Below are 26,153 nucleotides of genomic sequence, written 5' to 3' on the forward strand. Positions count from 1 at the left end.
AAACTGAGACCCAGAGAAACACATAGTTAGTTAGAGGAGGCTTAAACCCAGCCTTCCTGACAGCAAACAACCCTGAATTTAACCCTAATAAAAGCATCACTTGGTTTGGTGAATTTCCCTTCCTTGTGGACGCCCCCTACATTCTCTCTTCTGGGCTACTGGCTACACTAGGCTAGTGTGTGGCTGAGTTCTATAGAGCACTGAGCAGACAGACCATGGATTCAGGTTGATCTGGGTTCCAATCCCTGGGTGAGAGAATCATTTACCTTCTCTTGCCTCAGGTTGCTAGTCCGTGAAATAGGGATAATTCATTTAGTCACCAAATATTTATTAACTTCCATCATGTGCCAGCCCTAGGGATACAAAGATGGGCAAAGTAGACATTGTCTCTGATGTATAGTTGAGCGTGGAAGGCAGACAAGTAATTACAACATGGTGTGGCAGAACTAAGATCCATGGGTTATAGAAGCATGCAGATGGCAGGAGAACTTAACCTGGCCAACACACAGGGAATGAGTTGGAGTTAGCCAGGCAGCAAATGAAAGGATGCAATGTTCTGGGCAGAGGGAACAGCATGTGCAATGACCTGGAGGTTAGAGAGTGAGCTCAGGCCTTTGGGGAACTGAAAGTAGTTCAGTCCAGCTGGGGAGGATAGTGAGGCTGTGAGGAGAGGAAGGATGGAGAGGTAGGCTAGATAACAAAAAGCTTTGAAGCTATGACGCGAATTTTGAACTTCATCCTAAAGATAGTGGGGACCTCTAAAGACTTTTAAACAGAAAAGTCATGATGAAGTTTGTGTTTTCAGAATGATAATTCTGGCTGTGGAGAGTGGATATAGAGAAACAGTCCTGGAAGGAAGAAAATTAGGGAGGAGGCTTTTATAATAGTCCAGGTGGTAGGGGACAGTGGCTTGGACCAGAGTAGTGGCAGTAGAATTGGAGAGTCTAGAGATTTGGGAGGCAGAATTGGCAGGACTTGGGATTGACAGGCATGTGGGAGTTGAGGAAGAGGGAGCAGTCAAGGTTGACTCCCAGTTTCTGGCTTGGACAACGGCTGGATGGGAGTGCTATTCCCTGGTAAAAGGAACATCAAAGCTGTTAGCACTCAGTGCTAGGTACATAGTAAGTACTTGGTGAAGGGTAGCCATGATTGCTATAATGAGTTCAGTTTTAGATGTGTAGTGAGTGAAATATATGGGGCTGGAGTAAGATGATCATGAGAAGATTCAATGTGATAATGTGCATAGGCATTTGGCACAGAGCCCTGAACACAACAGGCCCGGTAAACGTGAAAGTCCCCTCCCATTAAGTCTCATGAGCAGAAAACACTACTTAGAGCCCATTTATTACTTACACCTTTCAGGGAAGAATTTCAACTAGGGTTAGTATCTGAAGGGAGGAAAGGCTATACTCAAAACAGCTTTCCCATGGTCTCTTTCAGTCAACCTGTTGTATGGTTTGTCTCCTAAGACTGGAAGCGAACTCCAAATACCTTCTTGGTTCATCAGCTCATCTGAACCCCATAACCATTCCCTGAGGTAGTCTGGGCAGGCATTATCATTCCTGTTTTACACATGGGTAATCTCAAAAGCGACACAATGACTTGCTCAAGGTCATACAGTTGGTAATGGTCCATCTGTGCCTGGAACTGAGGTCTTTCTGGCTCCAAAGCCTTCCACTGCACCACCATGCAGACTACTTTATTGAACACTTCCTATGTGCTGGGCACAACACCAGGCCCTTCACAAGCATTAATCTCTGATTCTCGGATTGGAATTATCATTGCCAATTTATAGAATAGAAATTGAGGATGGGTGCTCACTTCGCACCACATATACTAAAATTAGAACGACAGAGATTAGCATGGCACTATGCAAAAGGATGACACGCAAATACGTGAAGCGTTCTATAAAAAAGTAAACAACAACAACAAAAATTGAGGACGGGGTGGGTTTTAAATGACTGACAAAGATCACTCAGACAGGAAGGGCAGAGCTTGGATTAGCGTGTAGCTCTCCAGCTACTCAATAGCAGGGATTCTGCCAATCCCATTTCGAGACGCTGACTGGTGACAGAGCTTTCATAAACCTCGATCGACCCAAGCAAACTCAGTTTTAGAAAAAGGATGGGCTTGGCCAGGCGCGGTGACTCACGCCTGTAATCCCAGCACTCTGGGAAGCCGAGGCGGGAGGATCACTTGAGCTCAGGAGCTGGAGATAAGCCTGGGCAACATAGTGAGACTTTGTCCCTAAAAAAAAGTGAAAAAAAAAAAATTAGCCGGGCGTAGTGGTGCGCGCCTGTGGTCCCAGCTATTCGGGAGGCTGAGGCGGGAGGATCGCTTGAACCTGGGAGTTGGAGTTTGCAATGAGCTATGATCGCGCCACTGCATTCCAACCTGGGCGACAGAGACCCCTGTCTCAATTAGAAAAAAAAAAAAAAAAAAAAAAAAAAAAAAAAAAAAAAAAGGCTGGGCCGCGCCTGCGCACTAGCCATAGGGGCGAGGAGGTCAACGCGAGGCCGAAAGTGCTGTGGTGCCAGAGAAGGCGTGTCTGTTTCCCAAACAACCACTGTCCCCACGGTGCCTGTCTGTCCCAAGGTTGGTCGGTATGACGCGAATGACGGCGTATCTTAACCAATCACCGCAGAACTCAGGCTGTTGCCGGGGTGAAGCGGTGTCCGCCTCCCCCGGAAGGGTATTTGTAGGTGGGTGGGACCGGAAGTGACGCTACAGGGGGGATGCTATGCTCCGGGAGTGTTGATGTTTTCCAGTCATTCCGGCTGACAGCGTTCAAGTTGGAAGCCTGGAGGGGAGGTGTTTTTCCTGTCGTACGTGGGACAGGCCACGCTGTCCGTCCGCAGTACCGACGCCTGCGAATCAGAGCTTGGGGAGAAAAGTGAAGAGCAAGACGGGACCGACGGGGAGAAAGGCTGGGAACCAGGGTGTCGACTTTGACTGAAATTTGAGCCGGAGGGCACCGGAGGGCGAGCACTCGCCTGTGATTGGCCCGTGGGCGTCGTCGAGGACCCACGCAGCTGCTCAATTGGTTGGTGTTTGCAATTGTTGTGGCGGCGGCGGCGATTTTGCCCACGTACTTCCGAGCAAGGGGCGGGGCTGTGCCCTGGCGCGCGTGCGCAGCGCCCGGGGGCCCCACCCGGTAGTGCAAGAACCTGCGAGGGGGCGGAGCGAAGAGGTGCTTGTTTTGGTTCTGTTTCCTTTGAAGCAGAAGGCCGGAACAAGCGTAGCAATAAACTTGCTGGACTTGGATAGAAGGCTAAGACAAACTCACCGCACTGCCTTCATCTTGGACTTTACATCCGGGTTCTCCTCCCGGCGTGACCCGCGCGCCGCCGCCGCCGCCGCCGAGGGTTCTCGAACCGGTGCCGCGATCCCTTTATCCGGGTTTCGCCGTTCCCGTCGTGCCTCGCGCACTACACTAGCCCCCCTCATCCGGGTTCTCTCCCGGCGTGCCACGCGCCGGGTTTGTTGGGGGGTACTCGGCAGTGCAGCCATGACTATACTCCCCAAAAAGAAGCCGCCGCCTCCCGACGCCGACCCCGCCAACGAGCCGCCGCCGCCCGGGCCGCTGCCCCCGGCGCCGCGGCGCGGCGGGGGCGTGGGCGTGGGCGGCGGCGGCACGGGCGTGGGCGGCGGCGATCGCGACCGTGACTCCGGCGTCGTGGGGGCCCGTCCGCGAGCTTCGCCACCGCCTCAAGGCCCGCTACCAGGACCGCCGGGCGCTCTTCATCGCTGGGCGCTGGCCGTGCCGCCTGGTGCAGTGGCGGGTCCCCGGCCACAACAGGCTTCTCCACCTCCTTGCGGGGGCCCAGGTGGTCCCGGCGGTGGTCCCGGCGACGCGCTGGGCGCAGCGGCGGCGGGTGTGGGTGCCGCGGGCGTGGTGGTGGGTGTGGGTGGTGCCGTAGGCGTGGGCGGCTGCTGCTCCGGGCCTGGGCACAGCAAACGGCGACGTCAAGCTCCCGGGGTTGGCGCGGTTGGCGGGGGCAGTCCCGAGCGTGAGGAGGTCGGCGCAGGCTACAACAGTGAGGACGAGTATGAGGCGGCTGCAGCACGCATCGAGGCTATGGACCCTGCTACTGTCGAGCAGGTAAGAGCTGTGGGGTGAGGGGTGAGCGGCCACGGCAGATGGGACCCCCAGACTGTGAAGGGACTCAAGGAAGGCTGTTTGAGATCGCCCCAAGGGATCTAGGCGTTTTCACTGGGCCTGACAGTCTTCTCTGGCGGTAGGGGTGTGAGACACCTTCTTTCCTCCCCTCCAGGGATTTGGGGCTAGAGGCCTACGATAAGGTGGCAGACTTAAAGATCCGATGCCTCTTTTAGGGTCTATAGTCGTCATTCCAATCCCTGGGACCTCATCTTGTAGGGCCAATAGGTGGGAATTCTCCAAGAAACACAGGTAGGATCGCGCCCCTCTTGAGCAGGAGTCTCAGGTCTCCCAAGAGACCTGGGTATGTGTTCAGTGGCTTAAGAGCTCTTTTCCTCTGGGATAGAAGTTTGAGATTCCCCTTCCAGGAAAGTCAAATAAGATGAAGACCTCTGAGGTCGGGGCTGAACATCCCCAAGGAGCCTAAGCCCTTTCAAGAGTCTGAGACACTCTGCATATAGGACAATCCTCTCCCGCTTCGCTGGGTAACACTGCACAGGACCACTGAATAGCCACACCTGAGACCTCAAGGGTCCTAAGTCTGTCTTCAGGGGCCTGAGAGTCCTGCTTCTAGAATCAAGGTCCTGACACACACACACACATGCCCCACTTAAGGATAGGGATCTTCTAAGCTTTTTCCAGGGATGTAAGACTTTTCACAGGGAGATACGATTCCCTTGCCCTTGGGGACAGGGACCAAAACCAACACCCAGTGACCAGCAGCTTTACTTGAGTGCAAGATACTCATCTCCTTTTGGAGTGACAAAGGTCTGCATTTCCTATCAGTGGCCTGAGACCTACCTCTTGGGAGACAAGAGCCTGAACCTCTTCAGGATCTTAAGCTTCTTGTAAGAAGAGATGGGCCCTCAGCACCCCCACCAGGGGCCTGAACCTTTCTTCAGGAAAATGAGACTCACAGCGTTGGATCCTAGGGCCTAAGATCCACCTGCTTATGAACTGAGGTTTTTAGAGACCGAGTCTGAGGCGTTTTCAGGGGCCTGGTGTCCTGCTGCAAAGGTCTCAGACAAGCTGAAGTCTTTAGGAGATCCTTCTTCTCAAGACTGGTGTCTGAGTGGTTTTGGAGGTCTGAGACTCCCCACCCCACGAGCATATGTGACCCTTTTACCCCAATTATAAGGGACTGAAACATACCTTGGGGATACAGTATCCCATTTTCCCCTCTGTAACAGGGGTTTGAGGCCCTCCCACCTTGGGCCTAAGCTTTTTGTCAGGGACATACGACCCATGCCTTGGGAACTTGAACCTGAGACGACTACTCAGGGGACATGGGCAACATGGGATCCCAGAGATGATGTCTGGGGCCTCCCTACAGATCTTTGCCTACTTTTAAGGGCCTGAGACCCACTCTGCCAAGGACACTTGAGCTTTCCTTCAGGGACAGGAGACTTATACATACCTTGGTGACTTGTGTGTCTAGAGGTAAGGTCTGAGCTTCCTCCTCAAGGAACTTAAGGTGTACACCTGAGAAACAGGAGGACTCCTCCCCCCAGACCTGAGCCTTGAGACCCTTCCCTTGGGGCAAGGATAAAGGATCCCTGTGGAACAGGGTCCTGAGTCTACCTCCAAGGGTTTGAATCCTACCTCAGGTGTGCGAAGGCCTGTTCCCCACCTTAGGACCTGATTTCTGAACCTGCCCTGAGGGTACTGTCACCTCACCTCAGACAACTTACATACACCCTAGTCTTAGGGGTAATTTAGGGACATAAGATTTCCTGCCTCGGGGACTTGGGCCTTAGACTCCCAACTCCTTTTGGGGACATGAATAGGGTAGGATTCTGAGGAAAAGAGTCCGGGCCCGAGCTTTCTCTGGGACAAGATACCGTTTGCCTTAGGGACTGGGGCCTGGCTCCCACTTGGGCATGAGGCTCTCCTCCTACCACACCAGGCAATCCTTTCTGTCCAGGGAGAGGAACGTGAGGTCATCCTCTCCCATTGGACAGAAGGACCTGGATGCTCTTCAGGGTCATATGAACCCCTTATCCTGAGCTCCCTCGTGGCCAGGGCCAAGAAGGTCCTCCTGCTTTCTATGAGAAGATTGTCAGGTCCTGGGGACATGGAGTCTGGAGCCTCCCTTCTGAAACCAGGAGCAATTCCGAGTCTCTCCCTGACCTAGCTATGCTTGCTTCTCATCTCTAGGTCATATAATAAGTTTTGAACTGCTTATGACAAGCTTTTTTCTTCCCAGGGACAGGAAAGGGGTTTGGGACATCGCCACTCTGGGGAAATTCTCCTCCCACATTCCTTTTCCCCTTGGCTCAGGTAAATCTTTCTGTACTTCACAGGGGCCCCAAGCCTTGTCTTGAGCTCCTTGTTCTTGGTCCCTTCCTCCCATCATTAATTCTGGCACGATAAGCCATTTGTACTCAAGGGTCAGGACCAGTTATTTCTTCTCTCCCTGGTTGGGTAGTTTCTTTCCTTCTCTAGAGGCAGGGAGCCATACATCACTGGTCCCAGGGACAGAGGAAGAACATCCTATGCAGCCATGATAACTCAAAAACACCTCCTTACTACCCTCCCTTGCAATACATCCCTGGTCCCAGGGACAGAGAGAAAGAACATCCTATGCTTCCATGGTAACTCAAAAACACCTCCTTATGCCCCTTGCAGTCCCTCCCTTATACTTGTCCCCATAAGAACATGGGAGTAAGCTGGGCATAGTGGCGCATGCCTGTAGTCCCAGCTACTCGGGAGGCTGAGGCGGGAGGATCACTTGAGCCCTGGAGTTCAAGACCTGCTTGGCAACATAGCGAGACCTCATCTTTATTAATAAAAAAAAAAATATGAAAATCAAGTTCTGTGGGTTCATGAAACCTGCCCTTCACAATGACAGGAGAGGCTTTCTGTCCCCACACTTCTTGGGACAAAGAAGGTGATCCTCTTCTCCCTGCCTCACCTGGTCCAACTTGAGAGCTTTTGGGGATGAGAAGAGGGAAGATTCCTCCTGCTACCCCAGTCTTGGTCCTAAACTGTCACTAGGGGTGGTTGTAGCCTGGAGGCCAGTTGGATCCCTTGGGAAGAGAGGCGTCGTTGAGAGGGAGTCTGGATGGCGATTCTGGGGTTCTGACTACTTGGGGGCTTCTTCTTTGTCCTGATTCTCTTGTATCCCTACTTCCTTTAGGAGTCTTTTTGGCACTCTGGGGTCCAGGTGCTGGGTGGGTGGTGATGTCAGGGGTTCCCAGGCATGGCTGTCTTGCTGAGAGTCTGCTGTATGAAAAGGTTGGCCTGTAAGCATCCTGAGTTTGGAGACCCCACAGAGCTCCTTGAGAAGGGGCATGTGAACTGAGGTGGTGGAAAAAGCGGGGCGTGGCACTGTAGTTGGTGCCTGGGTTCCAACTCTGGGTCTTTCAGGGCTTTGCTAGATGAACCAGGGTAGGTTCTACCTATGCTCTCTGGGGCCTCAGTTTCCTCACTGGCCAGGCAAAATGCTGGTGAGGTGTTACTTAGCTTTGGGATTTTAGGGAACTCAGTCCAAAGCTCTCTGGACCTGGAGCTGGCAAAGAATGGTGGATGTCTTTTGAGGAGGAACTGGGTTTCTCCCCTCTCTTCCTGGCTCCTCTGTTCCCTCTCAGCCATCCAAGCTTGGTGGGCAGGACAAGCAGCCTGTTTTGTGTGAGGCTCAGGGTTGATGAACAGCCATTTTTTGTGGGCAGCCATGTTGTAATGAACAAGCTCGATGGGATTTCCTGTCAGGAGGCCTGTTGGATAGTGGTGTAGAGAGGTAGAGTTGTGTGTGGAGTTTGGGCTTTGGAGCAAGGCAAGCTTTGAGCCATCATCCCTCAATTCTGTCATCGCCTTCCAGACCTCAGCATCTCCTCCTTACCTGCTTTATAGCTTTAGGCAAACTACTTCCCCCCTCAGCTGCCCATTTTGCAAAAGTTTGTCCATGCCCAGGTGTATCTGACCTTGCTCACCTTGGACCTTGGCCGGTTCTTCCTCTTGCCCAGAATGGGCAGTTTGCCCCAGGGTCATCTTGGTTCGTCCTAGGAGCCTTTGTCCACTCCTAGTAACCTATCTTTGGTAGCAAAGGCCCTTCATTTGGCATCTAGGAACCTGCTGATTTCTTGGGCTCTTCTTATCCCAACTGGAATTGGGTAGCTAGCTGGTGGGGAAGCACGAAGGGGTCTCTGCCCAGGTAACGTGGATTTGAGTCCTGTTTCTGCAGTAAGCTTTTGTGTGGTCTTCAGGCAGTTCCCTTTTCTGGTTCTTGGTTTCTCCCTCCATGAAATGGGTAGTGGTGAGGAGGGAGGTTGGACTCATTGCTCTGAAGCGAGTTATAGTCTCTTCCCTGCTCCCACTCCCCTCACCCTTCATGAAAGTTTTAAGTGGGACCCCTTGGCCTTTGGGGGTTGTGCTAGGACGTTTCAAGCAGTGTTCAGCATCCTTCTTGGCTGGTGCTGAGCCCTTGGGTGTGTTTCTTTTAACAACTGTAATGAGATGTAATTCATGTACCATACTATTCACCTATTTGAAGTGTACAGTTCAGTGGCTTTTAATATATTCCCAGATGTGTGCGTCCATCACATCACTACAGTCAATTTTAGAACATTTTCATCACCTTAAAGAGAAATCCAGCACTCTTTTAGCTATGATCCCCCAATTTCCTCATCCCTTTCCAGCCTCTGGCAACCACTAATCTACTTTCTGCCTTGATTGATTTGTCTGTTCTGGATGTTTCATGTAAATGGAATAATAGAATATGCAGTTGTTTGTTACTTGGCTTTTTTCACTTAGCATAGTATGTTCAAGGCTTATCCATGTTGTAGCATGTATCAGTACTTCATTCCTTTCTATTACTGAATAACAGGACCTTGGGTTTTTTTGTTTTTTGTTTTTTGTTTTTGTTTTTGTTTTTTAAGGTGGAGTCTCGCTCTGCTGCCCAGGCTGGAGTGCAGTGGTGGCGCAATCTCGGGTCGCTGCAACCTCCGGCTTCTGGGTTCAAGTGATTCTCCTGCCTCAGCCTCCCGAGTAGCTGGTACTACAGGCGTCTGCCACCACGCCCGACTAATTTTTGTATATTTAGATGGGGTTTCACCATGTTGGCAAAGCTGGTCTCCTGAACTCCTGACCTCAGGTGATCCGCCTGGCTTGGCCTCCCAAAGTGCTGGGATTACAGGTGTGAGTCACCGCACCCTGCCGATCTTGGAGGTTTTTAATCCCCCTGCCCTCAGTGGCCTAGCCAAATGTTGGGGCCTTGCTCTTTTCCCCTTCTGCCCTGGAGGGCTTGTGTTGGTCCTTAGAGAGTAGTGTGTCTATGTTTCTCGTTGGATGGGTTGCCTGTGTGTGTGTTTTTTTTTTTTTTGAGACAGAGTCTTACTCTGTCCCCCAGGCTGGAGTGTAGTGGCACGATCTTGGCTCACTGCCACCTCCACCTCCCAGGTTCACGCCATTCTGCCTCAGCCTCCCGAGTAGCTGGAACTACAGGCGCCTGACACCTCGCCCGGCTAATATTTTTGTATTTTTAGTAGAGACAGGAATTCACCGTGTTAGCCAGGATGGTCTCGATCTCCTGACTTCGTGATCCGCCCACCTCGGCCTCCCAAAGTGCTGGGATTACAGGCGTGAGCCACCGTGCCCGGCCCCCTGTGTTTTGTCCATGGAGCCAGGCTAGTGTTCTTGGGTGCTTTGCTGGAGGGGGTGGTCTTGGCACCAGGACTGCTGGGACAGAGTTGTGAGTCACAGAATGTTAAACACCTCTTGGCCATGGGCTCTGGGAAGACATCTGTCCATGAACTGCCACTGCTGCTACCATCTTTTGCCCCCCCCCCCCACCCCCCCACTTCAGTGGCAGCTCATCCATCCATAGGCAGGGTCAGTAGTTTCCCAGGCTGAGAAGGGAGATTCCAGGCCCCTGCTGCCTTAATTCTAACCTCCCACCCTGGAGGATGGTAGGCAGGTGGACCTTGCAGAGTGTGATCCATGCCATATGTCTCACACCTGTAAGGCACTAAGGAACAGACACCAAGGAGTGCTACCAAGGGGGGTGTGTTAGTTTCCTGTGGCTTTTGTGACAAATGTTACCACAGACTGGGTGGTTTAAAACAACAGAAGTTGGCTGGGTGTGGTGGGTCACCCCTGTAATCCCAGCACTTTGGGAGGCCGAGGCAGGTGGATCACGAGGTCAGGAGTTCAAGACCAGCCTGGCCAAGATAGTGAAACCCCATCTCTACTAAAAATACAAAAATTAGCTGGGTGTGGTGGCGGGTGCCTGTAATCCGAGCTACTTGGGAGGCTGAGGCAGAGAATTGCTTGAACCCAGGAAATGGATTGGAGGTTGCAGTGAGGTGGAGGTTGCAGTAAGCTGAGATTGCACCACTGCACTCCAGCCTGGGCGACAGAGTGAGACTCCATCTCAAAAAAAAAAAAAAAAAAAAAAAGTTTATTCTCTCACAGTTCTGGAGGCCAGAAGTCCGCAATCAGTTTCACTGCATCCAAGTCAAAGTGTTAGCAGGGCCACACTCCTTCTGGAAGCTCTCAGGGAGAATTTAGACCTTTTCTAGCCTCTCGTGGCTGCCAACATTCCTTGGTTTATGGCTGCATCATTCTAATCTCTGCCTCCATCTTCACCATCGCCTTCTCTGTATATGTGGTTTCCTTTTCTGTCTGTATCAAATTTTCCTCTGTCTCTCTTTTATAAGGACACTTGTGATTGCATTTAGGTCCTACCTGATACTCTAAGATAACCCCCCATCTCCAGATTTAATAATGTAAGTTAATTACATCTGCAAACACTTCTTTTCTTTTCTCTCTTTTTTTTTTTTTGAGATGGAGTCTCGCTTTGTCACCCAGGCCCAGTCTTGGCTCACTGCAACCTCTGCCTCCCGGGTTCAAGCTATTCTCCTGCCTCACCCTCCTGAGTAGCTGCAATTACAGGTGCCCACCACCACGCCTGGCTAATTTTTGTATTTTTAGTAGAGATGGGGTTTTGCCATGTTGGCCAGGCAGGTTTCAAACTCCTGACCTCAGGTGATCCGCCCGCCTCGGCCTCCCAAAGTGCTGGGATTACAGGCATGAGCCACTGTGCCCAGGCTTTTCTTTTCTTTTAGGACAGTGCTGGCCTGTCACCCAGGCTGCAGTGGCGTAATCTTGGCCCACTGCACCCTCCACTTCCTGGACTCAAGTGATCCTCCAGCCTCAGTCTTCCGAGTAGCTGGGATCACAGGTGCAAGCCACCATGCCCGGTTAATTTTTGGTGTTTATTTGTTTGTTTGTTTGTTTGTTTTTGAGACGGAGTCTCGCTGTGTCACCCGGGCTGGAGTGCAGTGGTACGATCTCGGCTCACTGCAACCTTCACCTCCCAGGTTCCAGCAATTCTCCTGCCTCAGCCTCCTGAGTAGTTGGGATTACAGGCGCCTGCTACCATGACCAGCTAATTTTTGTATTTTTAGTAGAGACAGGGTTTCACCATGTTGGCCAGGCTGGTCTCGAACTCCTGACCTCAGGTGATTCACCCGCCTTGGCCTCCCAGAGTGCTGTGATTACAGGCGTGAATCACTGTGCCTGGCCTGTATTTTTTGTAGAGATGAGATTTCACCATGTTGCCCAGGCTAGTCTTGAACTCTTGAGCTCAAAGTGATCTGCCTGCCTTAGCCTCCCAAAGTGCTGGGATTGCAGGCATGAGCCACAACACCTGGCCCTACTTTTTTCATTATAAGGTAACATTTACAAGTTCCAGGGGGGTTAGGGTTTGATATCTTCACGTGGCTATTAATCAGCCTACTAGAGAGGCTTTTTTCCCTCCTGGGGAAGGGAAGGGAACTCATTAAGTGGTCTCTTACTGGGCAAAGCCCTGTAATATTTTGAGTCTGCCCAGCATCCCTATTATTGGGAGGCTTGGTATCCCCATTCACAGATTGGAAAACTGTGGCTCAGAGCAGTTCATCATCACATGGCTAATAATTGGTGGAGCTAGATTGGAACCTAAGTCAGTTGGGTTCCACAGCCTGCCCCAACTTCACTTGGGCCTTTAGACCACTAGGTTACAGAATCTTGCCTCAGCTCCTGGGATCCTCTGGTGTTAGGGAGCTTTACTTAGCCTTTTTGTGGAGGCTCAAAGATATGGAGGGATTTTCCCACAGGCTCAGCAATGGGTTTGCAAAGTTCACAGCCTCCTCAGGCCAGGGCATTGTTGGAGCTTACATTTATCTATGGCTGAGCTATCCCCTACTAGCCCTTCCTGAGCAACATTTTCTCCTCAAAAGGAGAAAGAGAAGGGCCAGGGCCCAAACTCTTCAGGCTGCTGATGACAAAGCCAGTGGGTGGCTAGCAGTCCAGCCTCTAGATCCAAGCCTGGATGCCAGTTTGACTTCCCCAGGACCCAAACCCTGCAGTGTAAGGGGCCTATTCAGGTCTCTTTCATGTTTAGAGACAAACCAGGATATTCTATGGATGGGCTGCAAGGTATGTCCTCCATGCTGTGGCTCGTGGGGGCCTTCCCTGTTGCCTCTACACTAGGCTTTGCTGGTATCCAAACTCCAGCTCCTTTCTCTTTCTGCCTTTGTTTTTTTGTTTTTTTTGTTTTTTGTTTTTTGTTTTTTTTGAGACAGAGTCTTGCTCTGTTGCCCAGGCTGGCTGGGGTACAATGGTGCCATCTCGGCTCACTGCAACCTCCACCTCCCGAGTTCAAGCGATTCTCCTGCCTCAGCCTCCCAAGTAACTGGGATTACAGGCACATGCCACCATGCCCTGCTAATTTTTTGTATTTTCAGTAGAGACAAGGCTTCGCCATGTCAGCCAGGCTGGTCTTAAACTCCTAACCTCAGGTGATCCTTCCGCCTTGGCCTCCCAAAGTGCTGGGATTACAGGCGTGAGCCACCGTGTCTGGCCTCCTTTCTGCCTTTGTAAAGTGAGGGTAATGTTTCCTGCCACCTGGGCTGTGGTCAGGACAATTAAATGAGGTCACCCTTTGCATCTGGCATGGGGCAGGTATTCAGTTAATACGCGTTCGTCTTTCTTCCTGGCCCTCCCTGCTTACCTGCCTAGTACTACCCAGAACTTTAGCTCTACTGAATTCATTGCTGGGCTCCAGGCATTCCTGGTACTTCGTGGCAGAAGTGACTTCATTTCTCATCCAGTTAACAAGCATTTTTGGAGGTCTTGGTGTTTTAATCCTTTGGTCAGGTGGCACCTCCTCTCAGGTGCTAGCCTTAATGACTGTTTCTTTTTTTTTTTTTTCCCTTGAGACGGAGTTTTGCTCTTATTGCCCAGGCTGGAGTGCGATGGTGCGATCTCGGCTCACCGCAACCTCCGCCTCCCGGGTTCAAGCAATTCTCCTGCCTCAGCCTCCCGAGTAGCTGAGATTACAGGCATGCACCACCACGCCTGGCTAATTTTGTATTTTTCAGTAGAGATGGGGTTTCTCCATGTTGGTCAGGCTGGTCTCAAACTCCCGACCTCAGGTGATCCGCCCACCTCAGCCTCCCAAAGTTCTGGGATTACAGGTGTGAACCACCGCGCCTGGCCCAATGACTGTGTTTCTTTTCTTCTTTTTTTTGAGACAGCCTCACTCTGTCGCCTAGGCTAGAGTGCAGTGGTGTGATCCCGGCTCACTGCAACCTCTGCCTCCCAGGTTCAAGTGATTCTTCTCCCTCAGCCTCCTGATTTAGCTGGGATTACAGGCGTGCACCACCATGCCCAGCTAATTTTTTTTGTATTTTTTAGTAGAAATGAGGTTTCACCCTGTTGGCCAGGCTGGTCTTGAACTCTTGATCTCAAGTGATCCACCTGCCTCGGCCTCCCAAAGTGCTGGGATTACAGGCGAGAGCCACTGCGCCCAGCCTTTTTCTGTTTCACAACACCGGGCATTTACATTTTTCACGGCCTTGTTCATACCTTGTGGTGGTTGCCTGTTTCCCTGCCCCTCTGCTAAGTAGTTTGTGAGCTTATCAAGAGTGGCGACTAAGTCTGATTCATTTTACTGTCCTCACTGCCCAGCCCAATATCTTACTTAGTAGCTACCTGGTAAGTCTTTCTTGAATGGATAAGTAGGAGCCCCTCTCCTGTTTGATCTCCTTTTCTCCTCTCTTTTTCCCCTCTCTCCAAAGCCAGGAAGTCGCTGTGTTCCCTTCTTTTTAAGAACCCATTCTTGTGTCAGGTTTGGGACTATAGTTGTGGTTGCACCATCTCTGCTGGAGACCCCTGGCTGGGGCAGGCCCATGACTCTGAGAGATGGCTGACCCTGCGTGGCCAGATGGACTTGGGCATAACTGGCTGGAGTGTGTTAATCCACAGGCTTGGGGGCAAGGAGGGGCACCTGGACCACTGGAATGTTGTGCACAAACAGGAGTCCTTGTGCTGTGCATGGAAGCTCATTAAGGGCTTCTAGGTGTCTTTGTCATCTCTAGAAATCCAGCCCCATCGTGGGCCCTGATGATGGGGCTGGCTGGGTATTCCCTTGTCACCTCTTCCTCCCCTCCTGTCCCGCTACTCACCTAGGACTTTCTGAGGGTCTCTCAGTTGTACATAATCTCTGTGCTGATCTCTTCCCCTTCTGTGATTGGCAACAACTTCCCCCAGTATACGGTACGTTATTTACAAAGTTGCTTTAGGTCCTGAAACTCCTCTGAACCTCTTGACAGCTCTGTCCGGTAGATCAACATATCCCCCATTCCATAGGAAACTGAGACTGATATCGGACAGCAAGTGTGTGGCAAAGCTGGGATTGGAACCCAGAGCTCTTGCCTTCCAAACCTTGTGCTTACAACTTTGCCAGAGATGCTTCTCCTCTGGCTTTCTTAGGGGATGGGTTCCACCCCTTGCCTGAGCTGGGGAAAAATGGCCTTACAGATAGGTGGGCCCCTATGTCTGGTCTCTAATACCCCAGATCCTATAAATCCCTGGGCAGGCCTGTGTCCCCAAGGAGCAGGCTTGGGATCCTGTAGTTTGCAGCCCTGTTGCTGGGTCAGGCTGGCTGCTTCTGGTAGCCAGCAGAGGGCGTGAAGGGCCCAGGAAAGGTCTGCTGCTTCTGGTTGGTTTTGTTTTGAAATTGTTTTAAGAGGTTATGTGGTCATTATTTTTTTAATAAAAAAATATGCATTTGTACAGGTTCATTTAAGTTGAACCTTCGTGGTGCCAGGTGTGCTTTGGAATTTAGGAAAAATACAGAATTTATAAAACTTACCTGGTGTGTATACTTTGTATTACATAACACCTCCAGCAGGGTCTGAGGCAGCACCTCATAAGCAAACACCTGAATGTTTTCTGCATTGAAATATTTGAATATTCACCCCAAGTGGGATAGATTCTTGTCAGTTCTGGTCAGGTTATGATGCCAAATGAATTAGATAAAGACTTTTGGGCCGGGCACGGTGGCTCACGCCTGTAATCCCAGCACTTTGGGAGGCCGAGGCGGGCGGATCACGAGGTCAGGAGATTGAGACCATCCTGGCTAACATGGTGAAACCCCGTCTCTAATACAAATACAAATACAAAAAATTTGCCAGGCATGGTGGCAGGTGCCTGTAGTCCCAGCTACTCGGGAGGCAGAGCTTGCAGTGAGCCGAGATAGCACCACTGTACTCCGGCCTGGGCGAAAGAGCGAGACTCCGTCTCAAAAAAAAAAAAAAAACTTTTGATTTTCAAAGCTTTTTGGGTTTAGTGTAACTTTATGAAAGGAAAAGTGCAATAAAATCTCTGATAACACCAGGACTTAGGGATAATATTTTGCTGTCTAGCCTTCCCAATTTTGTGTACGTGTGTTTGTATACATACATATGTATATATATATATGTATTTTTTTTTTTTTTTTTGAGACAGAGTCTTGCTCTGTCGCCCAGGCTGGAGTGCAATGGCGCCATCTCGGCTCACTGCAAGCTCCGCCCCCCGGGTTCACGCCATTCTCCTGCCTCAGCCTCCCGAGTAGCTGGGACTACAGGCGCCCGCCAACACGCCCGGCTAATTTTTTGTATTTTTAGTAGAGACGGGGTTTCACTGTGTTAGCCAGGATGGTCTCGATCTCCTGACCTCGTGATCCGCCCGCCTTGGCCTCCCAAAGTACTGGGATTACAGGCTTGAGCCACCGCGCCCGGCCCATACATATGTATATATGTGTAGATACCTGTTAAATGTGTTCAGTCACAGATGAAAACATTGTTTGCACACTTTTGCCTTCTAGAGTATATCTCTTTTTTTTTTTTTTTTTTTTTTGAGACAGAGTTTCGCTCTTGTTGCCCAGGCTGGAGCGCAATGGCGTGATCTCAGCTCACCGCAACGTCTTGCCTCCCGGGTTCAAACGATTCTCCTGCCTAAGCCTCCTGAGTAGCTGGGATTACAGGCATGCACCACCACTCCCGACTACTTTTGGATTTTTATTAGAGACTGGGGTTTCTCCATGTTGGTCAGGCTGGTCTCGAACTCCCGACCTCAGGTGATCCACCCACCTTGGCCTCCCAAAGTGCTGGGATTACAGGTGTGAGCCACCACGCCTGGCCTACAGCATATCTTGGAATCCTCTAGCCCTTTGTCAGGTTCAGGATCTAGGTTCTTGCTAGTTACTCCCTCTTCACCACCTTTCCTAGATGAAACTCCTTGAGGTAGAGCCACATTCTCCACCCAGGCACTTGCTGAGTCTCTGGCTGCCTGGGGCAGTGTGGCTCCCTGGGCCAGGCCCTGCAAGGTCAACAGAAGCCATAAGGCATATGGGGCCACTGTTCTCAGGGCACCTAGGACCCTTTTGGAAGCAAGTCTTAGTTTCACTCAGCAACTAATTCCGTAAAAGAGTCTCCTACTTCACATGCATGGAGTGGTCAAACAGGGCTGAGAACTTTACCTTGGCCAGTGTCCTCTCTGTCAATGATCTAGGCCTCTCGGGAGCTTGAGGTCGGGGCCCTGGGGAGGGAGTACAGGGTTTCCCTGTTGCTGACCCCCACCTCTTCCCTCCAGCAGGAGCATTGGTTTGAAAAGGCCCTACGAGACAAGAAGGGCTTCATCATCAAGCAGATGAAGGAGGATGGCGCCTGTCTCTTCCGGGCTGTAGGTGAGTCTCTGCCTTAGTCCTTAAGGGCCTAGGGCTGCCCCTAAGCTGTGTCCCAGTTATCAGGAATAGCCCCTGAGACAGGGTTGAGGCAGAGCTAGCTAATCTTTTAGGGACTCTAGGCTCCAGCCTCAAGTTGGTATCTGACCTCTAGCTGTGGGTCTTGAGATATTGTAGTGGTGCAAGATTAATATGAATAATAACAGCAAGAAGAGTGATAAAGAAAATAATATCCTTTGGGACACATTGTTCTGTCAGGTGCTACAGGAAACCTCTTTGATTCCCCTCTAAGCTAGGTGAGTGTAGGGACTATTGTTGCTTCCATTTGTCAGATGAGAAAAGTGGCTCAGAGATGGTGAGTGACTTATCTGGAATAAAATAATAAGTGGTAGAGTTGGGATTCAGTGTCTGGGTTAGATTAGTCAGGCCCATGCTCTTAACCATAGCACACTGCTGCCACCCTGGGCTGTATGACCCCTAGGTTTATACCCAGATCCCATCTCTGGTGTGTTGCGGGTCTCTGTTCCTCAGTCTGTGTGTATGGGGGCTATCAGACTAGATCTTTACAAATTTCTTGTATCATATAATTTTTTTTCAACTTATATGAAAGTAGAGAGAATGATGAACCCTCATTTACCCATCATCCAGCTTCAAAATAGTCAATACGTGGCCAGCCTTGTTTCATCACTATCCCGCCCACTCTTTCTCACTCCCCTGAAAGAAGAGTATTTTTAAAGCAAAACCCCGACATTGGATCATTTCATTCGTAAATATTTCTGTATGTTTCTCTGACAGATACAGACTTACTCTCTTCTTTTTAACATAATCAAAATGCCATTACTGCACCTAACAGAATTAATAATGCCTTAATACCATCTGTTATCCAGTCTGAGTTGGATCTTTGAGGCCATTTTGGCTCTGAATCTGTGACCCAACAAGTAGTTGTGAGGTCCTGTGCTAGGGTGAAGGGGAAGCTGGGAATGTGACCTGATCCTCCCTCTGGTGCTCTGATATCTACCAACGAAAAGTGCCCTCTGATAGGAGCTTTGAGCTGGGAGTCAGAAGACCTACCTTCTAGTTCTGTCCCTGACTCATAACTGCTGTGACACTTGGCCTTGCTCTTCCCGTCTGTGAAATGGTGTTGATTCTCAATGCCTCCTTGAGTTCCTTCTTGGTCTGCTATTCTCTCCGTCTGTGGGTACCCCCCATGTCTATTGGTGGGCTGGGGTGTTTTAGGCTCCATCCCTGGCTGCACAACTGATTCTTGGTATGACCTTAGGCAAGCAGCTTTTCTTTCCTGAGACTGTTTCCTCATCTCTAAAATGGGGCTAAAAGACCCCAATGCTGTAACGATTTAATGAAGTTGCTTTGGTAAATCCCTTTAGTGCCTGACACATATAGTAGAACCTAATGGAACAGTAGCATTTGTAAAACCCAGATGCCATTTTCACTGGTGCCTCAGAGTCACATGTGTTTGTTGAAAGGGTGGAGTGAGTGGTCTCCTCTCTATTCTGCCAGGCAGAAGAGGCTCAGGCAATGGGCTCTATTGGACTGGGAAAAAAACTTACCCCTCTGGCTCAAGTTTGTGTTTTCCCTAGGATGTTTCCCAGAGGAAGAGCTGGGTTTTGGGGCATCTTGGACAAAAGAAAGGCAAAGAAAGAATAGGTGGGGGCCTGTTAGATGCTAGGCCCTGTGTTGAGACCTCAGGCTGGATGTAGGGTAAGCAGAGCTTCTGGTGGAGTTAGGATTAGAAAATGCAGCGGGCATCTGAGTCTTGGGCAGTCATTGAGGGTAAGCCTCGGGGCTGGCTAGTGAGGACCTGGCTTGTGTAGTAACTCATATCAAGAGCTGTGTGTGTGTGTGTGTGTGTGTGTGTGTGTGTGTGTGTGTGTATCTAGCTGTTCTCCCCAAATACCCCCGACCCTTGGGGCTAGCTAGTGAGGACCTGGCTTGTTGTAGTAACTCGTATCAAGAGCAGTATTTGTGTGTGTGTGTGTGTGTGTATGTGTGTGTGTGTGTGTGTGTATGTATCTAGCTGTTTTCCCCAAATACCCTCGACCCTTCCTCCCACTGGGGCCTTCAGTAAGGGGCCTCTACTTACAGGAAGAGCTGACCAGGGCAGGTTGAAGGCCTTTCCTTATTGGCACTATGGCTACACATTTCCCCTGACTGGGCTGCCTTTGGCTTTTCTCTGTAAAACCTCAGAAGTCCTGTGGCCTCTCCCCCGAAGTACATGGCCCTTGGTCTCCAGACCTTATCTGGAGGTTTCCTTGGTACAGAGTGCATAATACATGTGCCTGGGAAGGGGACTTTGTCCCTGGGCTTTTTGCTGCCCCCGTTTCCAGCCTCGCCTGGATGGGGACAGATGGCAGTCAGCTTAGACTGTAGTGTGAAGCCCTACAGGCTGACTTCCTGCCATGTGTTGAATAGTGGAAGGAACGTGGAGCAGAGTTGGAGTTGGAGTGGGAGGTTGCAAACATAGAGGGCACTGTTTCCTTGACCCCTGCTGTGTGCTAGGCATTCAGCTGGGTGCTTCAGGCTCACTGCAAAACTTGGATCATTATCCCATGAAACAGGTGAAAAGATTGAAGCATAGAAAGGGAAATGACATGCTCAGGGCCATTAGCCAGAGCTGGCCTGGGAACCCAGAGGTGTCCAAAGGACACACATTCTTTTTTTTTTTTTTTGAGATGGAGTCTCCCTCTGTCGCCCAGGCTGGAGTGTGCAGTGGCGTGATCTTGGCTCACTGCAACCTCCGCCTCCCGGGTTCAAGCGATTCTTCTGCCTCAGCCTCCTGAGTAGCTAGGATTACAGGCATGCACCATCACACCTGGTTAATTTTTGTGTTCTTAGCAGCGACAGGGTTTCACCATGTTGGTCAGGCTGGTCTCAAACTCCTGACTTCGTGATCCACCCGCTTTGGCCTCCCAAAGTGTTGGGATTATAGGCATGAGCCACCGCACCCGGCCAGGACACATTCTTTTTATGATCCTAGGATCCTTAGCTTCTTAGCTTGGTTGTCAACTGGCTGGATGACCTTGGCTGTGTTCCTTGACTTCTCTGGACCTTACCTCCTCCAAGTAGGAGCACGTGGCCCTCTATTGTTGGGAGTCTTGAGGCAGGTGGCTTTCTGCCTTCTGTTCCCCTGGATTATCTTCCTATAGAGTCCTACCATTTGCTTTAGAGACTTCCGAGAATTGCCTACTCCCCAGGTAGCTGCCTGCCTGTCATTGGTTCCCCTGAGTTAAGCAATATCCATTGCTTGCGCTCAGTTCTCTCCCACCTCCTCTTATTGGGGATTCGTAAGCATCAGTGAAGGCTTGGGTGGAGTGGAGGTGGGAACCTGAGCCTCAGAGGTATCCTGTGGCCCACCCTGTCCCTGTTATGCTCAGATAACCTCCTCCTGGAAACATGACTCTGCATCTCTCCCTTGCTCCCTCCCTCCACGTGGCTTTGACTCAGCAGAAACCTCTAACCCTGACCAGGGTCCTGGTGCTAGCTTCTGTGGGCAGAGTGGAGGCCACGTGGTTGTTTCTATATGCCACTCCCATGGGGGAGTGGCAAGGGCTGTGCATGTTACCACGATGAGGCCCAGAAACATTATTAGCTAGGCCCACTCTTCTGGGCCTTTTGGTCTTGGAACATGAACCATCAGCACTAGGAGGGATGGATCTGAGATCAATTTTGATTGTTTTATAAATGGGGAAACTGAGGCCTCAAGAGAAAGCCAAGACCCTACCCTATCTAGGTCATACAACCAGTGTCAGAACATTGGTATTTGAGGTTGAACCAGGCCACAGAAAGAAGATTCCCATGGGCCATTTCCTGAACACCAGCTTCCTTCAGCCTCTCTCTCCCCTGTATCCTTCAGATTTCTCATCCTTGCAGTGGGAATCCTTGAGCAGAGGAGCACACATCTCAGGAACCAGACTATCCAGGGGGATAAGTACTCCTGTCTCTCCCACTGAGGGTATGCTAATTGGGGTAGTTGGGGCCACAGACCAGGTCACACCACAGCTGCTTGACAGGCAAGTGAGACCTTTGTCCTGGCTCATCTCCTCAGGAGATTGGTTCTCAGTGGGCCCAGGGTTCCCACTGGACCAGGAAGGTAGTGGGGAGCAGACCAGGTCCCTGTTTCCCTCTGCAGCTGTGTGTACACACATTTGTGTGGTTTGTTTTTAGGTTCCCTGTAGACACCTAGCTTCCTTTTTTGCCCTTAGCGGGACTTGCTGTGGCTCTTCTGGGAGGCAGGCAGCTACCTGGGGAGTAGGCAGTTCTCAGATGTCTCTAAAGCAAATGGTAGGACCCTATAGGAAGATAATCTAGGCTCTCATGTCTTGCTTCTTAACATAAATCTGGGTACATTATTGGTTACATTACATTAGTTACATAAGGACTTCCCCCGGGCAACAGAGGAGAGAGGTTGAGGCTAGTCTGTTAGAGCTCTTGGTTATTTCCCCTGCCCTCCACCTACCCTGCCAGAGGCCAGGAAGGAGGTTGGTGGGGTAGGGAGTCCCTCAGTTTATAGAGCCTCACATCTTCAGTCTTTCCTGAAGTGGCAAGGGCATCTACTCATTGAATGTGATAGTTCTCTGTTGTAGGATTTGTTGGGTGAGCATTTAGCCTCAGGGAGCATCTTTGGCAGGCTCTGCTGTATGTGTATACACATGCGCATTTCTATACTGGTGTCTCTGTGTGTCCAGAGAAAGGAAAGAAGTGGGGTGCGTATGGGGAGTCCTAGGGAGAGATACAGCCCCTGATATCTATAATCTCTGCCCTCTCATGCCTTTCCTGGGTTCTAGCTGATTCCTGCTTGTGCTGGTGTGGAAACTGAGGCACACAAGATCAGGTCCTGCTCCAGGGAGTAAGGTGACTAAGATGGTGGCTAGATTGGGGTGAGGGTGGTAATATCAGCTGGGGCCAGCAGTTACCCTTTGAGAGCCTGGCCTCCCCTTCACCCCCCTAAATCTGTGATCCCAGGCAAGCTTTGCCACATTTCTGTGTCTCCTGGGTAAAGTAAGAGTATTTTGGTAAGGATAGAATGAGTTGGAGTGTGAAAAGTCTTTGGTGTGGGACAAATTGTAGTATTGTACTGAGGATTTCTGAGCCCTGTTGGAGATGGGAACAGAGGTAGAATGGTGGGGGACCCCCTTCCAGCTGGCCTCTGGGAGGGGAGAACAGGTGCAGATTGCCCACAAGTGCAGCGTCAGCAAGAGGAGGAGTTTCAGTTTCTATCAAAACAAGTTCTCTGAATTCCCCTACCTCTGCAGGTCATCCCCCCAACCTCAGACCCTTCCACAGGGAAGTCAAGCCAGCCCTGTGTGCCAGCCTTCTGGAGGACAGAGGTGGAGCTAGGAAAGTCAGAAAAACGAATTCTTTTTTTTTTTTTTGAGACAGAGTTTCGCTCTTGTTGCCTAGGCTGTAGCGCAGTGGTGTGATCTTGGCTCATTGCAACCTCCACCTCCTGGGTTCAAGTGATTCTTCTGCCTCAGCCTCCCAAATAGCTGGGATTACAGGCGTCCACCACCCCGCCTGGCTGTTTCTTTGTATTTTTAGTAGAGATAGGGTTTCACCATGTTGGCTAGGCTGGTCTCGAACTCCTGACCTCAGGTGATCCACCTGCGTTTGCCTCCCAAATTGCTGGGATTACAGGCATGAGCCACCACACCTGGCCAAAAATGAATTCTTGTTGAGTACTTCCTATGTGTTTAGCTCTGTGCTTAGATGCTTTTCCTGCCTTTATATTATTGGAGAAATCCTTCTATTCTCCCTTGTTGGGGTGGTACTATTGCTGTTTTCCTTGGTTTGGAGATGTATATTTTCTTCCATATTAATGATTCCAAACTTAGGGTATACCTTATAATCAGTGTGGTGTGTTTTTCCCCTCAAAAGCTGTGATTAGGTACATGTTATACCATATCACCTATCAGTTGCATCATCGGATTGAGGAGAAAAGGTGGTATTTTACATTTTACAGATAAGTAAAGAAATGTCATAACTCATCCATACTTTAGGACCCTGTTTTATGAAGCCTGTATTGTTAATTTGATATTAATTTAACTGCTGAAGTTTTGTTAGAACTAAGGGCCTAGAGGTAGACCTTTGGACCTTTGGTTTCACTAAAGGTAGAGAGCCAGGAGAGGACATGCATCCTAGGTCTGCATTTGGGGCTTTCCTCTGGCTGAGGATTTGCAGCAGAAATGAGGAAAGGCTCCATAAGTGGTTATGGCAACATTCTGGCTGACTCGTGGGTAACTAGCATATGAAGGAATCATTGTCGTCATGACAAATTGTGTTCCTGTTTCTTGACCAGCTACTATGCCTTAGGTGCTTGGCAAACCTCCTGTGTAGTTTTGACAACACCCAGCAGATGGAAGAGGAGTTACTGTCTCCACCTTATGCATGAGGACATTTCAGCTTAGAGAGGTTAAAGGCCTTATCCATTGCCACATAGCTAGGAGGCAGCAGAGCCTTTCTGCCAGGCAAAGGGGTCAGTGGCAGAGAAATGGGACCCTCAGGGGGTTTTCCCCCAGATCCCTTCCCTGTTCCACAGTCTCCTCTCTTTCCCACATTTTCCTGCATCTGGCATCTAGCTCTTGAAGATAGAACTCCCAGGCCTGGAAATGACAGTTGACCTTTCCATAGGAGATGGGCTTTCTCCAGCACCTCAGCCTATCTCTCTGAGCCTGGCCAGCCAACCCCTATTTAACCCCTTCACTCTCATCTTTGTTCCTGTTTACTGCAGCTGCCAACAGCACTGCCTCCCAGTACCCCAAGCTCAGCCTACAGAAATAGCTCCTCAAGTAGCTCACTGTGCGGGCTCTGTGGTCCTGGCTTCTAAGAAAGGCAGCAGCAGGGGGCCCCCAGCCTGTGCGCAGGACATGTGACTTGCTGGAAATGCCGCTGGGGAGGGCGGGGGAGAGTGTGGCCGCAGAACCCACATCCTTGTTTACATTGGTGAAGGGGCTACCCCCTTCCCGCCTTCACAACCTCCACACCCCCTTACCCTTCAGGTCTCTTCACCTCCAAGAGGACTGGAGACAAACGTGGGCCCTATTTTCTATCTCAGAGTAGCCTTTCTCACAGAACCCTTCAGGGTAGGAAGGGGAAGGCGGGGAAGGCAGGGAAGGCGTTCTTCTGACAGTTCTTCAGAGAGGTAGACTGACAGGGAAGAACTCAGGAGTGTTCCTGTGTGACCTGACCCTAGCCCCGTGCCCCAGGGAGATCCCATCAGAGCAGTGGTCTTCTGGGGAAACAAAGGGAAATTCCCAAAACCAGTGGAAATCAGACTTGCATGATCTTCAGGCCCACTTTAATTTCACAGGGAGAAGAGCTCCCTGGCTTACCCAGCCTATCCATTTGCTCAGTAAACTTTTCCTGATTTCCTTTACTGTATCGGGCCCTGAACTGGGGGTGGACTTTGGTGTGAACTGCCCTTTGCCTTCTGTGGGAGCCCAGTGTGGTCGGGCAGAAGTCTATGCACACCTTTGATAAATCTGGTGATAGAGGTGTCCTGGGTAGTGGGGAACTGTATTAAAGAACATGTTGGGCCAGGCGCGGTGGCTCACACCTGTAATCCAGGCGCTTTGGGAGTCTGAGGCGAGAGGATCGCTTGAGCCCAGGAGATCAAGGCTGCAGTGAACTATGATCACGCCACTGCACTCCAGCCTGGGCGACAGAGCGAGACCTTGTCTCAAATAAATAAATAAATAAATAAATAAAGAACACATTGGTGTTTGAGAAGTAGGCAGCTGACGAGGATGGAAGGAGCGTCCTGAAGAGAAGGAACGGCATGTGTGAAGATCCTCAAGCGAAGCAGAGGGAGTGTGTTTCCTTCTCGCCTTAGTTTGACCAAATCTCACGACGCCTGGACTATTCGGGCCACAGGCTGCCCATCCTGAGTTAAGCTAAAGTTAGTTGCATGTGTGTCTTATCTCTTTTACTAGACTGTGTGCTCCCCGAAGGTAGGGGCAGGATTTTACTCACCTCTGTCACCTTCACAGTACCCCACATTCAGGCCTCCCTATGGAGGAAGGAATTCTGATTTACTCTGTGGCTACTCTGTCCCAAGCCCAGTGGTAGTTATTTTATACCCATTATCTCATTTAATCCCCACAAAAGGCCTTTTTTTTGAGACAGAGTCTCACTCTGTTGCCCAGGCTGGAGTGCAGTGACATGATCTCGGCTCACTGCAACCTCTGCCTCCTGGGTTCAAGCGATTCTCCTGCTTCAGCCTCCCAAGTAGCTGGGATTACAGGCGCCTGCCACCATGCCCGGCTTATTTTTGTATGTTTGGTAGAGACGGGGTTTCACCATGTTGGCCAGGCTGGTCTCGAACTCCTGACCTCAAGTGATCTGCCCGCCTTGGCCTCCCAAAGTGTTGGGATTACAGGTGTGAGCCTCCACGCCTGGCCTGTTATCCCTCTTGTTCCTATTTTACAGATGAGGTATATGAGGCTTAGAACACTTGGGTCACTTGCCTCTGGTCACTCAGCTCTCTAGTATCTGGCAGAACTGGGCTTGGAGCCCATTTTTTTTTTTTCTTTCCTTTTTTTGTCTTTGTTCCCTTTTTTTTTTCCAACCTACACAGGCCATGTTGACTCGTGGGAGTCAGGAAAACTGAATTCAGAGTTGACTCTGTCACAAACTGACTCTTTGTGACCTTGGACAAACCACAAACTACCCCTGAACCTCAGTTTCCTCATGTGGAAAGCAAAGGGGGGGTGTGGGAATCAATAGCGTTTGAGGCCAACCTGTGGAACTTAGAATGTTGTTGATTTCTCTGAGTGGCCACGTGTACCCTAGACAAAGTTATTATCTGCCCAAGAGGCGTGTGGCTGTTTTCCTCTCACCTGCACTCTCTTGTTCTTCAAGTCTGGCCCTGCCTGCCTTATTTTTCCATGACCCCGTTCTAGCCTACAAGGGCAAGAACTCTCCAGGCCTTGGGGTAGAAAAGGGAATTTCCCTGGTCCCCCAGTTCCTCCTCCCCAAAGGATGTTCTATGAT

The 26,153-nt window shown here is 50.5% G+C and overlaps 2 protein-coding genes and 1 non-coding gene across 4 annotated transcripts in view; 2 read left to right on the forward strand and 1 right to left on the reverse strand.

The window, feature by feature from the left end:
- The first annotated feature begins 1,813 nt into the window (after positions 1-1,813).
- LOC115833417 lies at positions 1,814-1,915 on the forward strand. The gene has a single exon (XR_004028850.1). It is a non-coding gene; the product is annotated as a U6 spliceosomal RNA (small nuclear RNA).
- A 565-nt stretch (positions 1,916-2,480) lies between these two features.
- On the reverse strand, positions 2,481-3,491 carry LOC115833263. Its single transcript, XM_030806834.1, has 2 exons — positions 3,287-3,491; positions 2,481-3,167 (listed from the first exon to the last, which is right to left on the reverse strand). Exons 1-2 carry the CDS (start codon positions 3,445-3,447, stop codon positions 2,648-2,650), a joined length of 681 nt encoding a protein of 226 aa, XP_030662694.1. The 5' UTR covers positions 3,448-3,491; the 3' UTR covers positions 2,481-2,647.
- Positions 3,454-26,153, forward strand: part of OTUD5 (OTU deubiquitinase 5) — a 35,513-nt gene continuing 12,813 nt past the window's right edge. The window contains exons 1-2 of one of the 2 annotated variants that reach the window (XM_030806833.1): positions 3,454-4,102; positions 17,057-17,150. In XM_030806833.1, the coding sequence (XP_030662693.1) occupies positions 3,509-4,102; positions 17,057-17,150 (688 nt within the window). In that variant the 5' untranslated portion in view covers positions 3,454-3,508. The remainder of the gene's footprint in view (positions 4,103-17,056; positions 17,151-26,153) is intronic. The other variant, XM_030806832.1, reaches the window with a different exon arrangement.

This window comes from Nomascus leucogenys, chromosome X (genome assembly GCF_006542625.1).
Source record: "Nomascus leucogenys isolate Asia chromosome X, Asia_NLE_v1, whole genome shotgun sequence".
Taxonomy (NCBI): domain Eukaryota; kingdom Metazoa; phylum Chordata; class Mammalia; order Primates; family Hylobatidae; genus Nomascus; species Nomascus leucogenys.